General features: G+C 43.3%; 1 protein-coding gene across 2 annotated transcripts; it reads right to left on the reverse strand.

Annotated features, from left to right (window-relative positions):
* Positions 1-95: 95 nt before the first annotated feature.
* Positions 96-21,275, reverse strand: CCDC191 (coiled-coil domain containing 191). 2 transcript variants are annotated; one of them, XM_021548991.2, is made up of 16 exons: positions 21,220-21,275; positions 19,027-19,168; positions 16,653-16,781; positions 15,933-16,111; positions 15,199-15,422; positions 14,254-14,407; positions 12,206-12,396; positions 10,759-11,005; positions 8,969-9,423; positions 8,375-8,469; positions 6,719-6,801; positions 5,577-5,678; positions 4,555-4,698; positions 3,409-3,561; positions 2,872-3,026; positions 96-1,406 (listed from the first exon to the last, which is right to left on the reverse strand). In XM_021548991.2, exons 1-16 carry the CDS (start codon positions 21,250-21,252, stop codon positions 1,274-1,276), a joined length of 2,619 nt encoding a protein of 872 aa, XP_021404666.1. In that variant the 5' UTR covers positions 21,253-21,275; the 3' UTR covers positions 96-1,273. The 2 variants fall into 2 exon arrangements, with proteins under 2 accessions (XP_021404666.1, XP_021404667.1); XM_021548992.1 differs by lacking the exon at positions 21,220-21,275 and having other exon boundaries at positions 16,653-16,776; positions 19,027-19,112.
* Between the last annotated feature and the right edge of the window lie 12 nt (positions 21,276-21,287).

Consider the following 21,287-nt stretch of genomic DNA (forward strand, 5'->3'; position numbering starts at 1 on the left):
CATCTGCAGCACTTAATGCTGGTCTAGGTCTCTGGCTCTGGCTTTCTGTCCAGTGCCATTCAGTTGGCTTGACACAATCTGCACCAACAGCTCAGTTGTATTAATTTCAGATTTGGGTTTATTAGAAACTTTCAGTGCATATATGGGTATTACTAACGATCTGTTACAAGGTAATAGTAAACTGTTGCCTTTCTGGTGTTACTCAAGTATTTCCTGTACTGCCAAATGCTTTTGGAGAGCTTTGCCTATCTTGCTGTGAGAGGCAAATGATTCCAGCTTCCTGCCTTATGTTGTTACTAAGACATAGTGTACCTGAAGGCATTAGCCTGTCTGCATTATGCTGCAGGTTAAGGTTAAAAACAGTAGTATGAAACTTCCATTTTAATCACATCAGCTTCTGTAAAAGCTGCAATCTGTCTTTTTCTTGGAGTTTTGTCTTTTTTTCTTTTAAGTACTCGATCAAGTGAAACAGCTCAGACAGACTTGCACAATACACCCTGAAATATTAAACAGTTTGGGAAGTGTTTAAATGACAATTGAGGCTCATAAACTTGGGATCACTGCTTGGTACCAAAATCAAAGCACTGTGCTTGTGTACTGGCCAGTGCTGCAAACAAGGCAGCCTCTTGCAAAAGAACCCAGGTTTTAGACTTTCCAGTATACAGTGATGTGATCTGGATCATTAGCAAATATGGTTTGCATAAAAGACTCTTCCCTTTCCCCCTCCCATCCAAACTTTCCTGGCACAATTAGCTAGAAACTGTGCTCTGGGTGGCCAAGTTCACAGCTGTTGTTAGGGGTCAGCTGACAGTAAGGTCTGTCTGCCCTCCAGACAAGCTGTCACCCTACAGATTACTGTCAACAGAAAAGCACCAGGCTACTTCTTAGGTAAAAAGAGGTGCAGTTCAGTTCTGTGCTTCTTTGGATGAAGGAGGATTCATGTTATTGCTGCAGCTAGCTCTGCATGTGGAAATGGCCTTGACCTCAAAGACACCCCGTGCTGGGTTTGGTTATCTGGGTTTCATAGCCACCAGCCAAGATACCCCTACAGAGGCTTAAAAGGAGTAAGTCCATGAAGTGCAACATGAAACTGTCAGTTAAGTTTCCTCTCTACTTTGTTTACAACAACACTGACTACAGGGAGCTCCCTTTGGCTCTAAGACCTTCTGCACTTCATAAGCCTTCCCCCTGGACTTGTTTCAGTCAGTAGGGAGATAGCACTGAACTGAATTAATCTTGTTGACCTCTTCCCGTCTCATCTGACTCTCTTCTATCATGTTTGGAAGTCGGGGAGAATTTCAGCTACTCTCCTGCGTAGCTGGTTTCTTCTTTCTTCTCTTTCCCTTTCCTTTTTCATCAGTAATGGGTACTGCCTCCATGCCTTGAATGTGTTCAGTGTAAGTCTCCTGAAAGAAATTAGGGACACAAGGAACAAAGTCACAACATGCAGATGTGTACATGACATAACGGGCAATCAAAAGAGAACTTCTGTTTGAAAGGGGAATTCACATCTTGAAGATTTGTCCTTTCTGCACTTAATCAGGCCTGTCACATGTTAAGCATCTACATGCAGACCATTTCATTGAAATGTCAATCATGCTGGGGAGAAATAACATATTGCCTTTTTCTATTCCTCTCCACCAAGAATTCTGTTCTCTCTGACAGGATTCATTAGCTGCTGTTTGCTTAGCACTCTAATAATGAAAGAGGTTTTCTGAAGAATGAACAGGGCCTCTGAAAGAAGTTTCTTTAGGAAAAATGCAGGTTCATTTGGTCCAAACCAGCCCCTTAGAAGTGCAGGCAGCTGGCTTCCAATTCTTACCTGATTTTAATCACTCCATCAAAGGTGCCCTTGCCTTGGGTTCCCATACAGGCAATAGGGAACCACAGTCCTGTCTAAAGAAGAGTTTGTTATGGCAAGGTCTGAACTGCCTTTTGCAAGTTGAGAAAGAGATAAAGAAGCATGTCAGGTGATTATGCTCCTAGTATCCAGTCTCTTCCTGGGTCTGACTTTCCCTTGGTTCCTCCAGTTTGCTGGCTTGTTAATGTTAAACTGCACTATTCAGACCTTACTGACACAGCAAGCTAGAACAGGTTTGCTCTACCACATAAGAGGTGAATTTAATTTCCTTCTTCTTCTAAGGTGCTGCAGATCCTGTTGGGGCTGTGCACAGGCACAGCCTATTCATGACTGCATGCAGCTACCATGCTTCCAAGATGAGGCAGGTGAACAGGCTTCTGTTTTCTGTTGAACTTTGACAATAGTTCTTTCTTCCTTCTAGAATGCATTTTATGGGACAAGGAGTGGACTGAGTGTATCCAGCTCTGGTCATGATTGCTAGAACTGACTGCTCTAGTTTTTGCTGCCAAGTCAGGCTGGTGATGGCATAAATGTAGAGACTCCTTAAGTAGGATTTCTAGTTGATCAACTTTGGATTTGTGAACTAAATAATCTGCTGTGTACAAAAAAGTACTATGTAATTCCCACACAATCATTGGGCTTGCTGTAATTGTACTTAAAGATTTTCCTAAGGCAGCTTTTAGCAGAAGCTGCATGGCCAGATCTGCTAATCAGCTTAGAGAGTTTCAGCTTCTTATCCTTACTTAGGTTTTCACTGTATTCTCTTTTTTTCAGATTTAGAAGTCCCGTGAAGGGTGTCATTACACTTTCTTTTCCAGGCTGCATGGAAACTTAGCATAAACCGCTGCTGATGCTGTCTGTACATATCACAGAAGTAAAACACCAGCAGTAGAGAATCTGTTCCATGTGTTCCTGGGGACAAGCTGACCTGTCAAAAGTTGCCCCTAAAATAATCTACAGGGTATATTAAACTAAAGTAAAAAGAACTGCTAGTAAGGGTATACACTCACTTGTTACTGTGTTCAGCAGCGATCTTCAGCCTCTCCCATAAGGCCCTTTTTTCCTCCAGGATATGGTCAAACCATGCCCAGAAACACTTCCTCATGAGGCACACTGTGTGGAAGGTACTTGCTCTCTCCTCCTGAGCAGAGAGATAATCCTTGTACTGGGGAGGAGGACAAAGAAACAGGTGAGAATGGCTTTTTTTCTTCTTTTTTCTCCCAACCTCTGGCCCAATAAATAAAACACTGCTGAGACTGTGGCAGTGAAGGGTGGTGGGCACAGGAGTGGAGGAAAATCAGCAGGGATCAGGGTGAGACAGTAGATGGTGGAGAAGTGTGTAAGAGAAAATTCTGTGTGGAAGAGTGATGGAGAGTGAGAAGCTGAGAAAAGGTCTTTGAAAAAGGGAATAATGTTGCTGGAAGGGGGAGATAGCACAGCCTTTGCCAAGTTATTCTACAGGTGAGTGAATTGGCACTGTGGTTAAAGGAAAGTGTGGCAGCAGCCAGCTCTCTTGGTATCATTTCTCTACCGTGGTGCAGGCCAACCTTTAGCCAGTTCCTGAAGCCCCATCTCAGTAACATATGGGAATAGAAGTCCTCAGCCCGAGACATCTTCTCCCTGAGACTCTGCTGGGTGTCCTGCAGCCAAGTCATCAGGCATTTCCTCTTCAGACCCAAGCTGTGGTGCCTTTCTGCCACCTGAGTAGAGACAGCAGCTGCTTACCTGAACTGATGACTACCTAAGTATAAAGCCACAGAAAATTTGGTGCACTAGAAAATCATCTTAGCTTTTTGAGGCCACCCAAACCCAGATTTCTGACAGCTGGAATAACTTCAAGGATCCCACAAAGAGCATAAGGAACAAGATCAGTCTCTCTACCAGGCCCCTGCTGCATCCCTTCTAGAGAATACCCTTTTGAATGAGATGCTCAGTTTAACTGATTGTGAATGGGGCAGAGGAATGGCCTGTAACAGCACAGTCCAAACCTGTCCATAATGCTGACCAGTGGGGTGGACATATGGAACAGCTTGTATCCATCTACTTCTTCCCAGCTGGAGGCCTGTGTGCATTTGGTCAAGTACTGTGAGTAGCTCCAGTTCCAGTGACTTAAATGGAAGCTTTCCAACTTAGCCCTGGGCTCTGGCTGGATCTTCAGGATACAGCTGAGTGTTATCCATTTCTCCCTGATAAGGGATTCTGACTCAGTCATGTGCAGAAATGTTTCTTTAGCAATACTCCTGTATTGAGGTCTTGGAAGGTGCCACTCCCTGTTCTGCACTCAGGATAGGGCCAGGATAGAATAGATTGTTGGATTATCACCTGTAGTATCCTGCCACTAGCAGTGGCCAACTCCTACAGCTAAAGTTGCTTGGTGGTATCTCACTGATAAACTTTGCTGTGGAGTAAGAAAACCGACAGGCACATGTCATAGGACTTTTTTTTTCTTTTTTCAATCCTGTTTAATCAGCTATAAATGAGGATGCCATCCCTGTGTGTTTTTAATGGCTTTTCATTATTATTGTCAGATCGGCTGATTTAAAGAACTAATATAAGGCAGGGTATGCAGGGAGAATTTTGCATTTTCCATCTCTACCTGGCCTAAAAGCCTATTAAGGCTTCTTCTAAGTGCTGCATCTACTTTTTCCCTTCCTCCTATGGCACCAGTCATTTCCTTTATCCTTAGCACTTACCACTAAGTTTTCTCTGGCTTGCTCCCTCAGCCTTTTCCATGGCACTATTCCCAGCTTTCTGAGAAGGACCTTCTCATAGTGATCTCTAGCCTTTTTCTGGAGCTGCTGCTCTTTCTCCAGCCTCCTCTGCTTCTCCAGTTCTTTCTGCAATATGAAAAGCAGTAGTTTTAATTCCCTCAGGATGAAGAGGACATTAAGCAATGCAATAGACTATCATATTGGAGCTGGAGGTTCTGACCTGACAGGAAATAGGGATCTGCATCATCTTTAGCACTGCAGACCAGACATGATCCCATGCAGTAGAACCTGTGTTCTAAAGCATTTGTCTTCTGGGAGATGATGGTATTCCTGGACACTCCCTTGGGCTGTGTATCAGCCCTGCCGTTTGGAGTTAAGTGCTGATGTAGCAGGAATCTTCTCTAATGTCCAAAACATGTCCCAAAATGATTCTGAGTTTATGCATGGACCCTACCACTTAATCTAGCCTAAACAGTAGGAGAGGGATGTAGGTATTTCATAACTGTGTAACACTACTTTTGACTGATACTCAGGAATGAAGGTCAAATGTTCTAAAACACTCAATCCAAGTAGAACAGTAGCTGCAGGTTGAATTCATGTAGGATTTCAAATGCGCTATTTAGGTTATTAGGACAACTCATTTCCAAGTAACAATAATGAAGTGCAGCTATTCCTAGGTTAGCTCTAAGAGGAAAAGGTGATCTTGATATAACTGTCAGGCTCGTTTACTTCTGAATCATGTGTTCGTGACTGGTATCACTGCATAGATTGAAGCAGTGACAAGAGTGGAAGGAATCTGAGAGTAGACTGAACATGCTGCCACTGTGAGGGGCTTACGTGGCTGTAGACTCTGTAAGTCTGTACTGTGGGTGCTGTGGAACTATGCTCTTCCAATGAAGACCTTCAGTTCACATTATTCTGGCTGCTGACTGAGTACCAGTGGGTAATGGATCTTCTTCCCTATCCCTGCTAAAGGGGAAAAAACAGTTAAGGCATTTGGTCACCAGCTTCTGCTGCCTTCTCTCCTCCCGGCGTTTTTCCTGCTGTGCTTCCTTTTCCTCGGCTTCCTTCCTCTGTCGTGCTTCCTCTTCAGCCTTCAGCTGGGCCTTGAATTGGAGAAAGGTGAAATTCAATTTGTTTCATGTGACCTTTTCCATGAACACAGATCTTCAAACTTTCCTAGTATTCCTTTAATATTGACCAGAACCTGAAGCTTCAGCAGGTGAATTTTCACATACTAGACACAATCTGTGCTAGTGTGGAACTGTGGAAGGGACATGGAGGAGGGATTGTCCTTTTTACTGCATATATACATATCTTTTTCTATCTATCTATCTTACCTATTTTTCTATGTATGTACATGCATATCTTTGCCCTAGGTTATAGTATTTGTTCACTCTTCCTCTAAAAAAAAGTAAAGCATGCACCAAGTAATTTATTGAGAACTTGATTACTGAAGTCAGTTCTGAATCCCTAGGCTCTGCTCTCAAGTTTCATTTCCACATGCAAAGTAGCATTACAGGTACCCAAACATTTCTTTCCCCAGACACTGAAATCACACTTTCTAATCCTAATGCAATTTACTAGCAATATTTTCAGTGACAGTTTTATATCCTGACTTGAAGAAGGCTCCTCTGTTGGGTGTGTATCACAGACTTTGTGTATGAACTATACAAACATTGTATCTTCTCTCTTCAGCAGAGATTTCCTAGAAAGATTCAGATTTTTACTAGGTGAGGCTGCATGTCCTCAAGCTGCATGTGACCAGAGAGGAAAGGCAGGGAGGGGAACCCCACCACTGCCAAGTCCCATCAAGTGGATTGCTGTGGCACTTCCACCCTTACCATTCTCAGCAAAGACTGTCATGTGAAAAAAGTGCTGGGGAGTGGTAAGGGAGGCTGTTTCTAGAACTGCAACTTCAAGATCTGTCTATGATACAGGAGGGCTGGTGCTGCAAAAATAGCAGTAACTACTTCTTTTGATGTGTGATGGGTATTTGCTTTCTCACAAGTCACAAAACTCCTGTTTTGGATAAAGAGCCTTTTCTCAGTCCCTGACTCTGGGTTTAAATCAGCATTTCTTGTAACTGGAATGAAACATTATTCCAGTTACAAGATCACTTTATTTCATTTTCCACTTCCCTTACCAATTTTTCCTCTGCTTTTCGTTGTTTGGCTTCTTCTATTTTCTTCTTCTGTTCTGCCCGCTGAATCGCTCTCTCCTGCATCCCTGCAGAAACAAAGGACATAAGGCTTAGTGGAAATGAGCCATGATGTAATGGCAGAAGTTTGGTGAACAAAGATGCATCACTCTATGCCAGGCCCCCACTGCCCTGGCAATGCCAGCACAAAGGGACTTGCTTCCTGCTGCCCCTTGCAGCTGGCAGTGTCATGAACAAGGAACCTATAAACATTTGTGAGATGACTCAGGATCATGGCAATTACATTCTCTCCACCCTACTTGGTTGACAGTCACAACCATGAGGCTCAGTTATGAAAGAACTGTGTTCAGAGGGTTTGTCCCTCCCTGCCTTGCCTGATTGAGGGCTGAGGCCCAGGGCACATGATATAGCAGCAATTACTCTGAGGTCTCCAGTAAGCTCTAACTGGTTATTTAAAAGTAATTTCATTATACCATCACTGTCACAGGAACATACAGGTACTTGGTCCCACTAGTAAGAAACTACTGCTTAATGCTTGTTTTGTAAGATAAATTGCAATGGAGTGATCTTGCTGGCCATCAGCAAAGGTGTTACACACAGAGCATGCAGAGGAGTTGGGAGCCTGTGCTTGCTTCCTCTGCAGTTGCAAACAAAGCACAGGCTGGAGCAATCAATAACTGGGAGGCACTGAAGTGTTTTGGCCACAGTATGTTTCCTCAGATTCTTTCCTCCTCACAGCTGTCCCAGGATTCTCAGCCAAGGGAAAACCATTCAGTGATAACTTCTTCACTGAATTTTTTGGGATCTTTAAACACAACTACTTGAATGCTTTGAGAAATATGTTTGCTGTCTCTAAGGTATACAGAGTTCAGGCAAATCAGGGTGAATGATGGCTTGGACTAGGTAGCATTGGAGATGAACACAGGTAGTGAAAGACATATTAATGCCCACTGTCATGGCCAAAAAGGTCTGCTGATCCCAAACTACTGAAACATCACAATGATTGTATTCCAGACAACCTTTCATGCAGACTGTCAGTACCCTGCATTGATACAGAAGAACCTGACCTAAGGATATAACAGAACCTTGATTCTACTTTACTGATGAAAAGGCTAGGTTCCATGTTTATTTTGTGCCACTGTGGCCAGAGAAGGGAAGCTATCTTACAAAAGGCAAGGATCTGGAGTTCCTTTCCCAGCCTGGCTATTGTTGTCTCACAAAACCTTGGCTAGGCACTTAATTCCCTCTGAAATCTCAACACCTCTAACAAATTCGGATGAAAATGACTGGCTAGTTTAAGTGTTTCTTGGATGCATAACGAAGGGAATGAGACTGGTGGCAAAAAACACCTGTACAGCTTCTCTGAGTCTTGTCACAGCAGAGACACCACAAGTGCTGCAACAGCTGCCACAACAGTGTGGACATGAGGGGCCTGCAGTGTCCCAGGTTTTACAAGTGCCTGACTCGAACAGGAGAACAGCTCACACTCTCCTCTTACAGCATTCATCAGACTGGGAAAGAAAGTGCACAATTTTACTTGCACAATATCATCAGCCAGCAAAGTTGAGGCAAAGACAGACATTTCCATACAAACTCTTGAGAAAAGTGGTCTGGAATGGTGTTTGTTGTCTAGAACAATACCTTTCAGTATGGGATGAGGTGAGGTCAGCTGGCTGGAAGGCCTCCTGCCTTGCATTGCTGCCCTTGTGTTTTCTGGCCCAGGAGAATCAGGTAGGCTGTGAAAGAAAAAGAGTAAGGAAATTCTTCAGTGAATGTGGTCAAACTATGTCTCACACCTACCACCTATGGCCTTGTAGTTTCTGTTCTCCATTGTGCTGCATTATCCCTGATACACCTTTCTTTTGCTTGCTATGGGACTGGATGATGCACCCTTGCAAAGGAACTGAGTTCCAGGGCTCCTGTATGGTCTGGAATAATGGAAGACGATGCTCATTTCTTTCATAACTAAATAGATCCCTGCTGCTACTATGGGTGACACTGGTGTTGCTGTTTCCAAGTGGATCCTGCATGGATCACCTGATGTTGAGCCAGTGCAGGGAGGGAGAAGGAGAAAGAACTGCGGCCAGTCTGATACTTCCTTTGAGGCTAAGTCACAGCTGAGAGGAACAGCAGATAGTACTAGCATGACTGAAATATGCCTGGCAAATTCTGGCTCAACTTGAGTGGGAATGAGACATGATGACTAACTGACCCTGCTTTATGGAGGGCATATACCTCAAAGGGGTTGTATTTTTGCATCTGGATTCTTTTTTCTCCCTGGTTTGTGAAACAGAACTGTGAAACATCTGGGTTACAGCCATAGCTTGTGCTGCCTCTTCTTTATCTCTGCTCAGCTTCTGATTTTCCTGCAGTTTAAGGATCAGCTCTTGCTGTTTCTGAAGCTGCTGCCTCTGCTCCTGAATCACACGTTGCTGGAAGGCGTGACGGTGCTCAAAGCAACTACCATAAGCAGGAGACGTCTTTGGATCGAGTGCCTGAAACTGCTGGAGCACTGTGGCTATATGATTCCTGTACGTAGTCTGGTTCTGGGCACTCAGGGCTGCATGTTTAATGGTAATCTCCCAGGCAAATTTGGGGCTGCTGCAGAAATGAGATGTGTGAACAATATCCCAACAAGACTGGTCTCTGGTCTGATCAGGCTCTTTCTGTATGAGGTAAGTTTCAGTTGGCTAGGGAAAAACAAAAAGAAATGAGGAAAATTTGGCATTGATTAAAACCAAGCACTCTTCTGCCTTTCCTGCATAGTGGTTTTTTTTTTACTGCAAATCTAGTGAGATGCCTGAGAAGTGGGGTAATCTCAGCTATGCAATCCTTATCCAGTCAGGCCAGAGGGGCCCCATTATGCACAAAGTGGAGGCTGTGGAAAAGAACTCTTAAGGAGCTGTGTGCCATTTCACCAGGAGGAAGAAATCCTGATTCAGCAAGAGCTTTGGCAGGAATACATCCTGACTATTTTGTTAGGGAGCACATCTTAGGACAGCTCATTTCTTGGGGATTAGCACACTCCCTTTTGGACTGTGTTGTCCCTGCTTAGAGCTCAGACGGAGAATAAAATTAAAAACAGTTGTTGAAGTGATCTACACAGCTGATCTACTGAACAGGCCCCTTTTAAATGGAAGAGAAGTCTTCAATGTCCTGCTTCCTTAAGCCTCTTTTCCAGCTTTGATAAATGTTACCACAAAACTGGTGCACAGTGGAGAGTGAGGCTGCACCTTTTTGACACATGGTCATTCTCTGAAGCTGCATCAGCTATAGAGTCTGCTTTCTGATTCCTAGGTCAAACCCTAAATTCAGTCCCATTCCTTGACCACAAATTTTACCAGTGCAGCAGAAGAAAAATACGGGCCTACTAGGATAGTATAAGCACTGAAAGGCATCAACTTTTGCTTACACTTAAGCAAACAGAAAGCTTGACCTGTAATATGTAAATGTGAGCTCTGATACTGACATTAGATCACTGATGTGGTACAGGTTTTATAGACAGAAGGGAAGATGGGGATCTAACCTGACAAATGACAATTTAAGGAAGCAACCTCTTATTCTCCTCTCTTACCTCCCTGTGATGTGCATTATCCTGAAACAGCCAGTGACAACCTTTTTTACCCCCATAATAAAAAGCAGGAAAGCTGAACTGGCATGCAAAATATCTCTTGTCATGTCATGCAGTCAAGTTATTCTTTTTAAGTCTAAGCTGGCATCAAAGATGTAACTAATCTCTCAGTAAAAGTGATCTGGGGTGGGATGCTCATTGCGACTCAGAGTACATGAAGGGTTGTTCTTTGGCAGCACTAGAGATTATTTTTAAAAGTCATCCATTGTCCTTCACATTTGCCTCTGATTTTTAGACTTCTCTCCTGAACAGTTGCAGGGAGGTATTTGGGGGGTAATCCTGGGAAAGAAAATTTCCTCTGGGGCAATGAACTCTTTATTTCAGACTGCATAAAGTAAGTACTTTCTGAGAATACTGATATGCCAATAGACAAAACTACATGAGAAGGATTTACCTTGTCTTGCTCTAAATCTTGATGATGGTTTACTTCTGCTGTCCCAGGCTTGTTAACCTCCAGTGGTCTGTCCCCACCTGTCCCCAGTGATACAGCCTCCAGCAGCTGTTGCATCTTTCTCTTTGTCTGCTCCCTCTTCATCTGCAGCTCTCGCTTTTCCGTCTCTGCTCGGCTCCAGTGCTGCCAGGCCAGAAAGCAGCAGCACAGGAGGCGTCGCTGGTTGTGCTCCACAGCCAGTTGGGTTTTTCTGAATGGGAATGCGTTTGTGTTATTGTTAGCATTCCGGAACACACATAATCACGGGATATGATTATATGCAGGTGCTTTTATTAAGAGCTCTGGGAATCAGGGGTCCAAACCCAAATCTGACTCCGACATGGCTTTCGAGCTGAACATATTTTATATTCTATCGTTATATAACTTACATATTAATTATTAAATTTATATTGTTCTATTTTATACATTGACATGAATTTCTCATGATCTTTCTTAGGTCCCTGACCACAGTTTCTCATGATTGTTCTTATGATTAAACAGTAATTATATTTAATTACTAAACAATCATCTAAAACTAAACTAAACATCTAACAATTATATAGTTTATCATGTACAGGTGCAGTTCTAGCAAGTACAAGTTCTCCATGTGCTTAGGGTGTTTATTTTTCCAGGGCCTAATAAGCTTATTTTTCCTTTTAACCCTTAATCCCCATGATTTTAAAACCCTTTTACTATCATTATGGCAGAGGTGAGACTTCTGCCCAGGCACAAAGCCACATCACTTCCTGAGTCTTTTTGCTGCTGAACTCTGAAGGCCCTCTGAAGTTGTACAGAGCTCCTCTGGGGAGGAGTGGGAGGGCAGAAAGCATGCCTGCTATTCTGAATTAAGTTTCACTAGTTCACAATTTGCAATTTCCTGTGGCATCTCTGGGATTCAGGACAGCTGCAAAAGAGGTATCATGTTCTCTGGCCAGCTGCGTATGGGGAAGTGACAGTGTCTCACCACTGCAGCCTGCCAGACACCTGTGAAGGGAAGTATCTTCTCTGGATGATAGGGAATTCATCCAACAGCCTCCTTAATGAAAGGCACTGGCCAAAATGATCTCTGCTGTACATCTACTGAAAAAAGCAAATATATTAATCAGGAATAAATTTGGCAACTCATATTCTCTGGAGTCCAGAGTAAGCCAGGGTGAGTTTTCTAGGAAAGATGTCTACAAAGACTGAGACACAGGATTGTTGGAAAATGCTAAAGCTCTTGTTTATATCTGTCCTCCTTTTCATCTGTGCCACAATGCCTCTGGCAGACTGCAGGCAGTGTAGCAATTTTCTCAAAAAGCTGCTGTTTCCCTCGTGCTGGATAAATGACAAGCTGCTTTTACAGTCCCTGATCACTGCTCTGCCCAAGTACAACTGCAGTAGGAGGAATTCCACAGTAAAGGGTCACTACCTGTTTTGATCTTGGAGATGAACTTCCAATTGCTCTGTCTCCTGCTCTACTTTCTGGGCCCAAGTATAGTTTCTCCAACCTCGCAGGGCCTTCAATTGGCATCTCCAGTCAGCAAAGGCTCTGGCTTTTCCCATTTTAATTCTGTACTCCAGAATAACTTTCAGCCAAGCAGAGAAATGTTGCTGCAAGCACTGCATGGGAGAGTTTCAAAAAACCAATGAGCAAGATACAGCCTGTCATACAAATACTGATCCTCTCTGCCCTTTGCCTATTCTGGCTTTCCTTTCTTCTGGATTCTTTTTATAATCCTCATTTTCAACAATTATCTTGAGGATTAAGAAAAAAAAAAAGTATTGCAGAGCATGTGTACATCTTCTACAAAGAACATAAAAGGTTTAGGAAGAGACATAATAACAAGGGGCTCTATGCTTTGGAGTGAAATGCACTTAGTTCACCAAGTATAAAGGTAGGAAATAGGTAAGGAACATACAGTTTCTAGAGACAGGGAAAATATTTTCTAATCTAGAAGATGTCTAAGATGCTACAGGTAAGAATATATCTGTGAATAACTGCTGCTTTTTTTGAAAAAAAAAAAAATAAAAAGGATTTTTAACTTAGACAAAAATCAAAATGCTTCCTAGGGTAAATTTATGACACGGTCTCAGCTCATCCTTGTTCCAGCAAGAAGCCAAACCTTTCCCCTATTGTATAATTAGACTCGCTGCCTTTGGGAGTAATTTACATTGTACAGAGCAGCAATTTGCTGTCTAATCTATCCCATAATTCTAGCCCTGTCACTGCAGACACTGTTCATTCTGATCATCCAAGTGGGTCAACTTACAGGACTCTGCTGTTCCCCTTTTGTCATAGTGCCTTGTGTTAATTGCATTCCTCTCTTGCTGAAATCTTCAAATGGAGACTTACAAAAAGTCAATGCATTAGCTGTTTCTTTCTGCTTTAGGAAAGTAATCAAAATGTCACTATTGCTTAGCTCAGCCAAGCTGTGTCTTCTTACATTATGCCAGTGCTGAATTGTTCTGTGGTTTCACTCAGGCTTATCTTCACAGCTTAGACTGCTGGAGAGAGGCTGTGTACTGATAAATAACAGCCAAGCTCAAATCCAGCAGATGGGCAGATGGATTGAACTGTGAGGAGGATCACCATAAAATCTACAGGATTCTTCTACTGAAAAAAACCCTAGATGTAGACATATAGACATCAACGATGATGACTGCTCCATTAATTAAAAACATTATGGGATGGATGGCATTACCTGCACTCAGGAAATGTATTTCCTTTGCTGAAACTGCTGAGATAATACAAAATTATTCAGTACTAAAATATCACTCTTTAGTTGTGAATATTTGATACGTATTTAACCCAGAGCTGACCATGTATAATGAAGGATGCAACAAAGGGGTTCCTACTAGGAATTATTAAAGTTTGCCTCAAAAGAGCTGTTGCAGTAACACAGAATATCCTATTGCACCTAGTGGAAGGGATCGTTGAGGAACCTGTTATTGTGGATGTGCTGGCATGCATCAACTCTCAGAGCCATTGCTCAAAATTCATCCCAGGCTGTAGCATTTCTCTTTCCTCTCCCTGTTCCTGAATTAGAATGTGCAATGTCTTCCCATGCACACAATAAGCGCTTCTCAGGCCTTTTTTTCTGCCACTTTACCCTTTTATTTACTTCCTTGAGGGAAAATAAATCTCACTCCACTTCCTCCTCTGTACATCTCCTTATTTCTTGATTGCAGAAGCCATTATGGTCTCATCTGTCTTGAGAGCCATGTCTTTTCCACAATTCTAAGTGAAATGTCCCACTGAATACACTCAAGGCACAGGCCCAGTGGGGTTGGCACCTCAGGATTTCCTGCTCCTAGTCTTGTAAGACACTTTTGGCCCTGCTTTCCTACTTTTCTAGTATCAGGAGCTTGTTGAAAAAGTAAAAAATTCTGTATAAACAGGACTTTTTACTTCAGGTTTGAAAATGGTAACCAAGGGCAGGTAGTTCAGAGTCTCAGATAAAAAAAAGTGATGCTCACTCTCTGCTTACTTGTGTGAATCCTGCGCAGCAACTCCAGAGTCTTCCTCTGTTTCTCCTCTCCTTGCTCCTCCCTCTTCAGGACCAGGGGTGGTGACACAGCAGACCCCTCCTGCATTGACAGCTTCTGAGTTTTTTCTTGTCTCTTCCCCTCCCTGGAAAGTGAACAAACACACAGATTTAATATCATGATATACAATCTAATAGCTTCTTTTTTTGGACAATTGTAATAGAACCACCTCTACAGCTTAGAAATTTGCTGATTATTTTAACTCTGCCTTCTTAAAAACCACCTCTGTAATGGTTTGGGGCCCCAGAGATTAAACAGTCCAGTGCATTTCCTAAACATAGAAGGCAGAAGAAAATAGTAAATTATTTCAGTAAATATTTCATTAAAGCATTTGTGTAAGAAGATTTAGGATCTCAAGGCTGCTAAAATAAATAAATGGCATCCCTAAAAGGGACATCTCTGTGACAATCTAAGCTCAGCAGAAGAAAATAAAGAATGTCTCTGCAGAATTCTCAGCCAAAAATGCTCTTTATTCTCTCATAGTAGGGAAAGTATTGCAAGTGCTAGACTTTCAACATAGACTTTTGTTCTTTTACTTTTTTTTCTGTGTACCAGCTTTCATGTGGCATTAGATGCTAGCAAGACTGGATGTAGCCACAGAATTGATAGAGAGAATGCACAGTGGTGCAAACACTGCTACTTTGTGATTCAGTGCACATACTGTAATGGCTGAGGGGAGGATAACACTATCCTTAGCTCACCTTCCCACTCATGAAAAACTCTGCCACTGATGTTGGTAACAGAGGACTAAAAGGCTTTTGTAGAGTTCAAAGTCAGCAACAGCTGTTTTGTTAGGAATGACCACTGCTCTTATATTTAACAAAAGGACCTAATAAGTGGTTTTCATCTCTCCACACCCCCCACACCCTTCCTTACATTCTCCAAACTTTTGCCATGGTGTACTTCTTCTCAGCCATTTCCTTTCTTAGCTTCACGATTTCCCTCTGGATCTCCTCTTCCTCCTTCTTAGCCTGCAGGGCCTTTCTTCTGTCCTCCTGTTGTGCTTGGAGCCTGGCCTCAGACAGAATGGCTTTCTTCAGGGACTCTTCTTGTCTCTGAAGCTCTAAAGCCTTCTGATGCCTCATTCGGTTTTCTTTCACCTGGGCAGGAGAAAATTGGCAAAAGTCAAAGCAAACACAAAAGGCTGAAGAATTTGAAGTTCACTGTACACTGCCAGGGTAGGTCACAATCCACCTTTCACATTAAGCAAGAAACCTTATCCATAGCAGAGACTCTCTCATAGGAGAGACTGTGCTCTTGACCAGCAAAACACTCCATGTGAGAGAGTGAAATTAAATCATTACTTAATGGCAGCAAACTCACAACTGACAGCTGTGGCAGCTCTTCCTGTGAGTCTTCAGAGAAAGGGGGAAAACCTGAAAAGTTTTAGTGAAAGCTGACTGTGCAAGCTACTGCTGAAAGGCTGATGTGCACATGGAGATGCAGAAAAATTTCAGCTGAACTGTGGAAGAGTATCTTTGGGTAGTTGCTTCCAAGTCAGAGATTATTGCAGGCTCTGAGAGAATACTGGAGAGGTATCACTGAGCATTTACTCTAATCCTATAATCCTCCACCTTATTCCTTTTAACTGAGATGCCTTGCCTGCTCACCTGCTTGTGTCTGAGCTCCATGGTTATTCGTGGATCTGCAAGTTTGTTTTTTTCCTTGATCTCTTCAAGTCTAAGATGTTTCACTATCCCACAGTTCACAGCTTCACTCTGCAAAAGATGCTGGAGGTATTTCTGGACAGAGGAACTTTCCATTTCACATTCCAGATAGCTGCATAAGTCTGAAATGAGAAATTCAGATTATCTCAGGCTAGTCTGAAATGAATAAACCCTTCTGTCTCAGATCACAAAGCCTAATGTAATTAAAGGGATCACTTCCCCAGATTGTGAATGCATTTCTGATGAACATGGACACACTGACTGCACTCCATTTATCCCCAGAGTGATAATCAGTCTCCCATTGAACACGCTAGAGCAGTAACAATGTTTAATCCATTTTTTACTGTCTTGCCTCTGAGCATCTCAAATGGCTGTATAAACTTGACAGGCCTCAAAAATACCTGTTCACAAAAGAAAAAAAATTCTCTTTTACAAAGGGAGACATTGAATGTTTACGAGTCACATTTATGCAGCCCTACAGCAAGATGCTGTAAAGATCTGGGGGACAAAACCATCACATTTAATCTTGTTTCTATTGAGTCCACTGTCCTGGCTAGAAAAAAACTGTTACCTTTCAGTCTTTCAGACAAACCATAAGGCCTGACCTCCTTCCCCAGCAGACCCTGGGAGAGGAAACCAGGACCTGCTTTGCAGTGCTCTCACCATCAAAATGCTCATATTTTGGAGGGGCTGCAGAAGGCTCTTCCTGAAGGACAGAATCAACTTCCTCTTCTCCATCACTCAGCTCCATTTGCAGCTGGGACTTCATCCAGTTACTGAGCAGCTCCTGGGCTACCATGAGGAAAGAGACTGATGACTTCACTTGCTTAGAAAAAACATATGGCTAAGTGTAAACTAGCAGTAGTCGGGGATATTTATATCACATTCTAGGAACGACTGAAACCTGATCTGCAACAGAAAATGGAATAAAGCTAATAGTTCTGTTCTTATCTTCTTGATCTGTAAAAGAACAAGAAGAGAAGGTGGCAAACTTTTTCCTGTCATGTGTATCAGAAATTAATTCTTCTCCACCTCACTTTTACTATGATTCTGCAGGCATTTAGATCACTTGTGATTATTTTCTAGCATTTATCAAGGAGATGGAATTCACATGAGGTCATTAATACTTTAGATAGCTTTCATATGTTTTGCCACTGCACTTGAAGACACTTAGATGGTTTCCACATGCGCAGGCTAGGCTATCATATGCTAAATTCAAAAGAACCACTGTTTGGTCAAACTTTTGCTTCATGTGTACGGGTTAACCCTTTGCAAGTACCACAGAAACAATTACAAATCTGTCAGGTGGCAAACTTCACCTGGAACTCAAGGTCATGGGTGCAGCTACAGGAATGCATCTATGATGGATGTGGTACTCTTCAGTGAGCTCAAATCCCTAATGAACAACTGTGATAAAAAAATAAAAATTCCTTTTTCAGAGTTTCTTCTCAAAAGCAAGGCCAGTTCATGTGTCTGCTGCCTTAACAAACCAGCTGGCCTTGCTGTATGGGCCAAGTTGCTCCTGAAGCAGGACGCAGGCCTGTAAACTGCAAGGCATCAGGAGCAGCCCCCCAAGAAGCAGAAGCATCCTCATCCATCCATGTGGTAAGGATGGACAAAGAGCTGGGATCCCACCAGCCACTCCAGCAGGAGTCATGAGACAGTGTAAGACACACAGTCAATGGACAGGAGCAAGCAGCTGCTCTTCATACCACTCCTAACACACAGTGAAAGATGCTCCCTGGTATTTCTAAGGCAATAAAGCCTTTTTCAAACTTTCTTTGAAAATGGTGAGTTTTTTGAAGAAAACATAAATCTACTGTTTGTTGTCCTTCAAATCACTTTTATTCTCTTTCATAATCTCTCCAGACAGATCAGGAGCAGGGAATATATCTGATAACAGAAAGAAGAGCAGAAAACAACTTGCCACTTGGGGAAGGGTTACTTTTTTGACTGGAGTTTGTGATTTTCTTGTAACTAGAGTAAAAGCCTGGCACTTCTCTTTACAAAGTGGGCTTTGTGTAGTTACTACCATTAACTATTGTAATAATGGATTCCAGGTGAAAGAATTTCAGTTGAGCTAGGAACAATTCCAAGGGACTGGTAGCTATAATAAGGAAGATTCTAGCAGAGAAGGGCAAACAAAAATAAATAAAGAAACATGAGGAAAGCAAGCAACCTTTCCACCAAAGGAAAAGACAAGGCTTTTCACCACAGCAAACACAGCTCCTTTGGAGCCATTGGCTGTCTAATACATTCAGACAGTGCACTGTAAGCAGGTAAGTGCATTCCATGCTGTTAGCTGAACCCTTGATGATTACAAATGAAAAAGCTGACTTCCTGGATTGAAGTGGATGCTTTTAAGATGTGTCATCATCTGGTTCTGTAATGCTGACTTTTGATTCTTAAAAGAATGGTTAACTCAGTTTTTAAAATACTGTCTCCTCTTAGCTTTTTACAATGCAGACACATTTCTAGCACTGATGGGTGATAATTTTCCTTCTTTTTGTTTTTGAAACCTCCACAGCTTTACTTTCAAACTTCAGCAAGCACTTTTAGCTGCAGGCTTTACAAAATAAATATTTATTTAGGTAACTAGTGAGGAAAATTTTGCATGGGAATCAAAACAAAACCAGTTATTTATAGATGTGAAATTTACACAGAGCTACTCCACAAACTCCATTTCCACTACTAATCTGTTATCATAAATATGTCAGGTGATTTCACCTGGTTTCCTGTAGTGCACTAACTTGGTTTTGACCAGTGTATCTTCAAGGGCAGTTCTTATCCTTGTTTTGACCTTGGTATCTCCAGGAGGCAGAGAGTTAATCCTTCTCTCAGGTATGCCAGTCAAGATCTGCCTTGAATCCAGCAACTGGTCCTTCTTATGCCTTTCTCCATTAGATGAAAGACATCTTACTACAAACTATTTCTTGCGAACTCAAGCTTTGCAAGAGCCTGTTTAAGTCAGAACAACAAAGCTGGACCAAGAACAATTCATTTTAGGCATCTTGTGGCAAGCAGAATTTTACCTCACCTTCCTCATAGGCCTCACAATGAACTTGCAGCCGTTCTGCAGTTTCCAAACTTGTCACAGGACCCCAGGGCCTAAGTGCACACCTTGACTTTTGAAGGGAAAAAGCTTCAGAGACACCATACTCAGAGGCTCGGTCCACTCTCTTAAATTAAAGAAAGGAAAACATTTCTAAGAATATTTATTTTTACACTTCCAATATCCACATTTTTCCTCCAGACAGCAAAATTAATGGGAATGTAACACAAAAGCATGGTTGATATAAAGGAATAGATTTCTTTTTAAATGCTTTTCTACAACTGCTTGATCTGCTTGATAAACTGGACTTAGATGTCATTAGGGAATAAACACTCATTTGGCAATTAGTGCCAAACACAGAGACTGGAGAACAGAGAGTGAATAGAACACACCCAGCACCTGGGGGCTGGATGGAGACTTGCTGAGCTGGTGCCCAGCAACCAGCAACTATAAAATTTGATACCAACTTTTTGTCATAGCCAGGCTGAGGGGATTTCTGTCCCATATTCATCTTTCTGAAATGCTAATGGTCCTGACATGTCACTGTGTTTTCACAAGTAACACCTGTGCCCCAGACAGTCCAGATTTCTGAACTCCTTCCCTCTGTGCTGCTGCCAGAGGTCCAGGATACTGCCTGAGGAAGCAGATACACACTCCTACCTGCCACGAGAAGCAGGCTGAAGGTTGGGAGCATGGGTGTGCCCAAGGAAGCAAAACAAATGGAACCTCACCCTAGAATTCATTTTCAATGATGAAGGGATTGCAGGTGCAGGTCACAGTGTTTTGAGGTAAATCTCTTGTATTGCTTGCCCTAAAAACCTGTAGCATTCCTCAACAGCAAGTTTTTTGTGTTGAGTTTTATGCATAGCAACAAAACACCTTATTCTTCATAGAGTTTAGATTAGAAGGTACCTTTACAGGTCATTTAGCCCAGCCTCCTTGGCATGAGCAGGGACATCTTTGATAACACTAAGTTGGATGGGAATGTTGCTCTAGTTGATGGCAAGAAGGCTCTGCATTAGGGTTTGAACAGGCTGGATTGATGGGCTGAGGGCAATTGTATGGGGTTCAATAAAGTTTAATAAGTGCCAGGTCCTGCACTGGGGTCACAACAACCCCAGGCAGCACCACAGGCTGGGGGAAGAGTGGCTGGAAAGCTGCCTGGCAGAAAAGGACCTGGGGGGGCTGGCTGACAGCAGCTGAACATGAGCCAGTGTGTTCTCAGGTGGCCACAAAGGCCAATCACATCCTGGCCTGTACCAGCAATAGTGTGGCTAGCAGGACCAGGGCAGGGATTGTCCCCCTGTACTTGGCACTGGTGAGGCTGCCGTGAGTCCTGTGTCCACTTTTGTCTCCCTAAACTCAGGAAAGACTCTGAGGTGTGGATTCAGAAGTCAATGCTGCTGAAGGGTCTAGAGGAGCAGCTGAGGGAACTGGGATTGTTTAGAGGGGAGAAATGGAAGCTCAGGGGTGAACTCGTCACTCTCTACAACCATCTGAAAGGAGGATGTAGCCAGGTGGCGGTTGGTCTCTCCTCCCAGGTAATAAGTGACAGGATAAGGGGGAATAGCTTCAAGTTTTACTATGATATATTTAGATTAGATATTAGGAAAAATCTCTTCACAGAAAGGGAGACCAGGCATTGGAACAGGCTGCCCAGAAAGAGGTTAAGTCACTATCCCTGGAATCGTTAAAAAGCCCTGTGGATGTGGCACGTGGGGTCACGGTTTGGTGGTGAACAGGGTGGCGCTGAATTAATGGTTGAGGCTTGATGATCTTAGAGGTCTTTTCCAACCTTAATGATTCTGTGATCTTCAGCCATCTCAGGTTACTGAGAGCCCCGTCTAAGCTGATCCTGAATATCACTGCCCAAGTTATTCAGCCTTGGCCCATTGTTCCAAGCTACCCAAACCACGGCAGGGACTAAGGAAAACCACAGCGTTCCAACCTCCCGCGCCTCTTCCCGAACCCGAGTTTCACAATGCCACCTTCGGCGCCCTTCGCTCGAGTCCAGCGCGACTTCCCACCCGCCGGCAAGCCGCACGGCCCCGACAACCTCATCCGCGATCCCAGGGAAGCGGGACCGCAGGGAAGCGGGACCGCAGGGAAGCGTGCGGCGGCCGGCGCCCCCCGAGGCGCTGAGGCGGGCGGGCCGCGCCGCCCCGCCGCGCCCGTTACCTGCGGGAGGCGCCGCCCGCCGCTCCCGGCCATCGCCGCGGCCGGCGGGGCCCGCCCGGCGGCGCGCG

Source organism: Lonchura striata, chromosome 2, assembly GCF_046129695.1.
Source record: "Lonchura striata isolate bLonStr1 chromosome 2, bLonStr1.mat, whole genome shotgun sequence".
Classification (NCBI taxonomy): Eukaryota; Metazoa; Chordata; class Aves; order Passeriformes; family Estrildidae; genus Lonchura; species Lonchura striata.

What these genes read in the sequence shown, in the direction of transcription:
- CCDC191 (XM_021548991.2), bottom strand. Translation starts at nt 21,252, where the DNA reads ATGGCCGGGAGCGGCGGGCGGCGCCTCCCGCAG. An exon ending in AAGATTTAGAGCAAGACAAG is followed by an intron (nt 9,424 to 10,758) that starts GTAAATCCTTCT and finishes GTTTTTCCCTAG; the next exon opens with CCAACTGAAACTTACCTCAT. An exon ending in AAGCCAGAGAAAACTTAGTG is followed by an intron (nt 3,562 to 4,554) that starts GTAAGTGCTAAG and finishes GTCTCTACTCAG; the next exon opens with GTGGCAGAAAGGCACCACAG.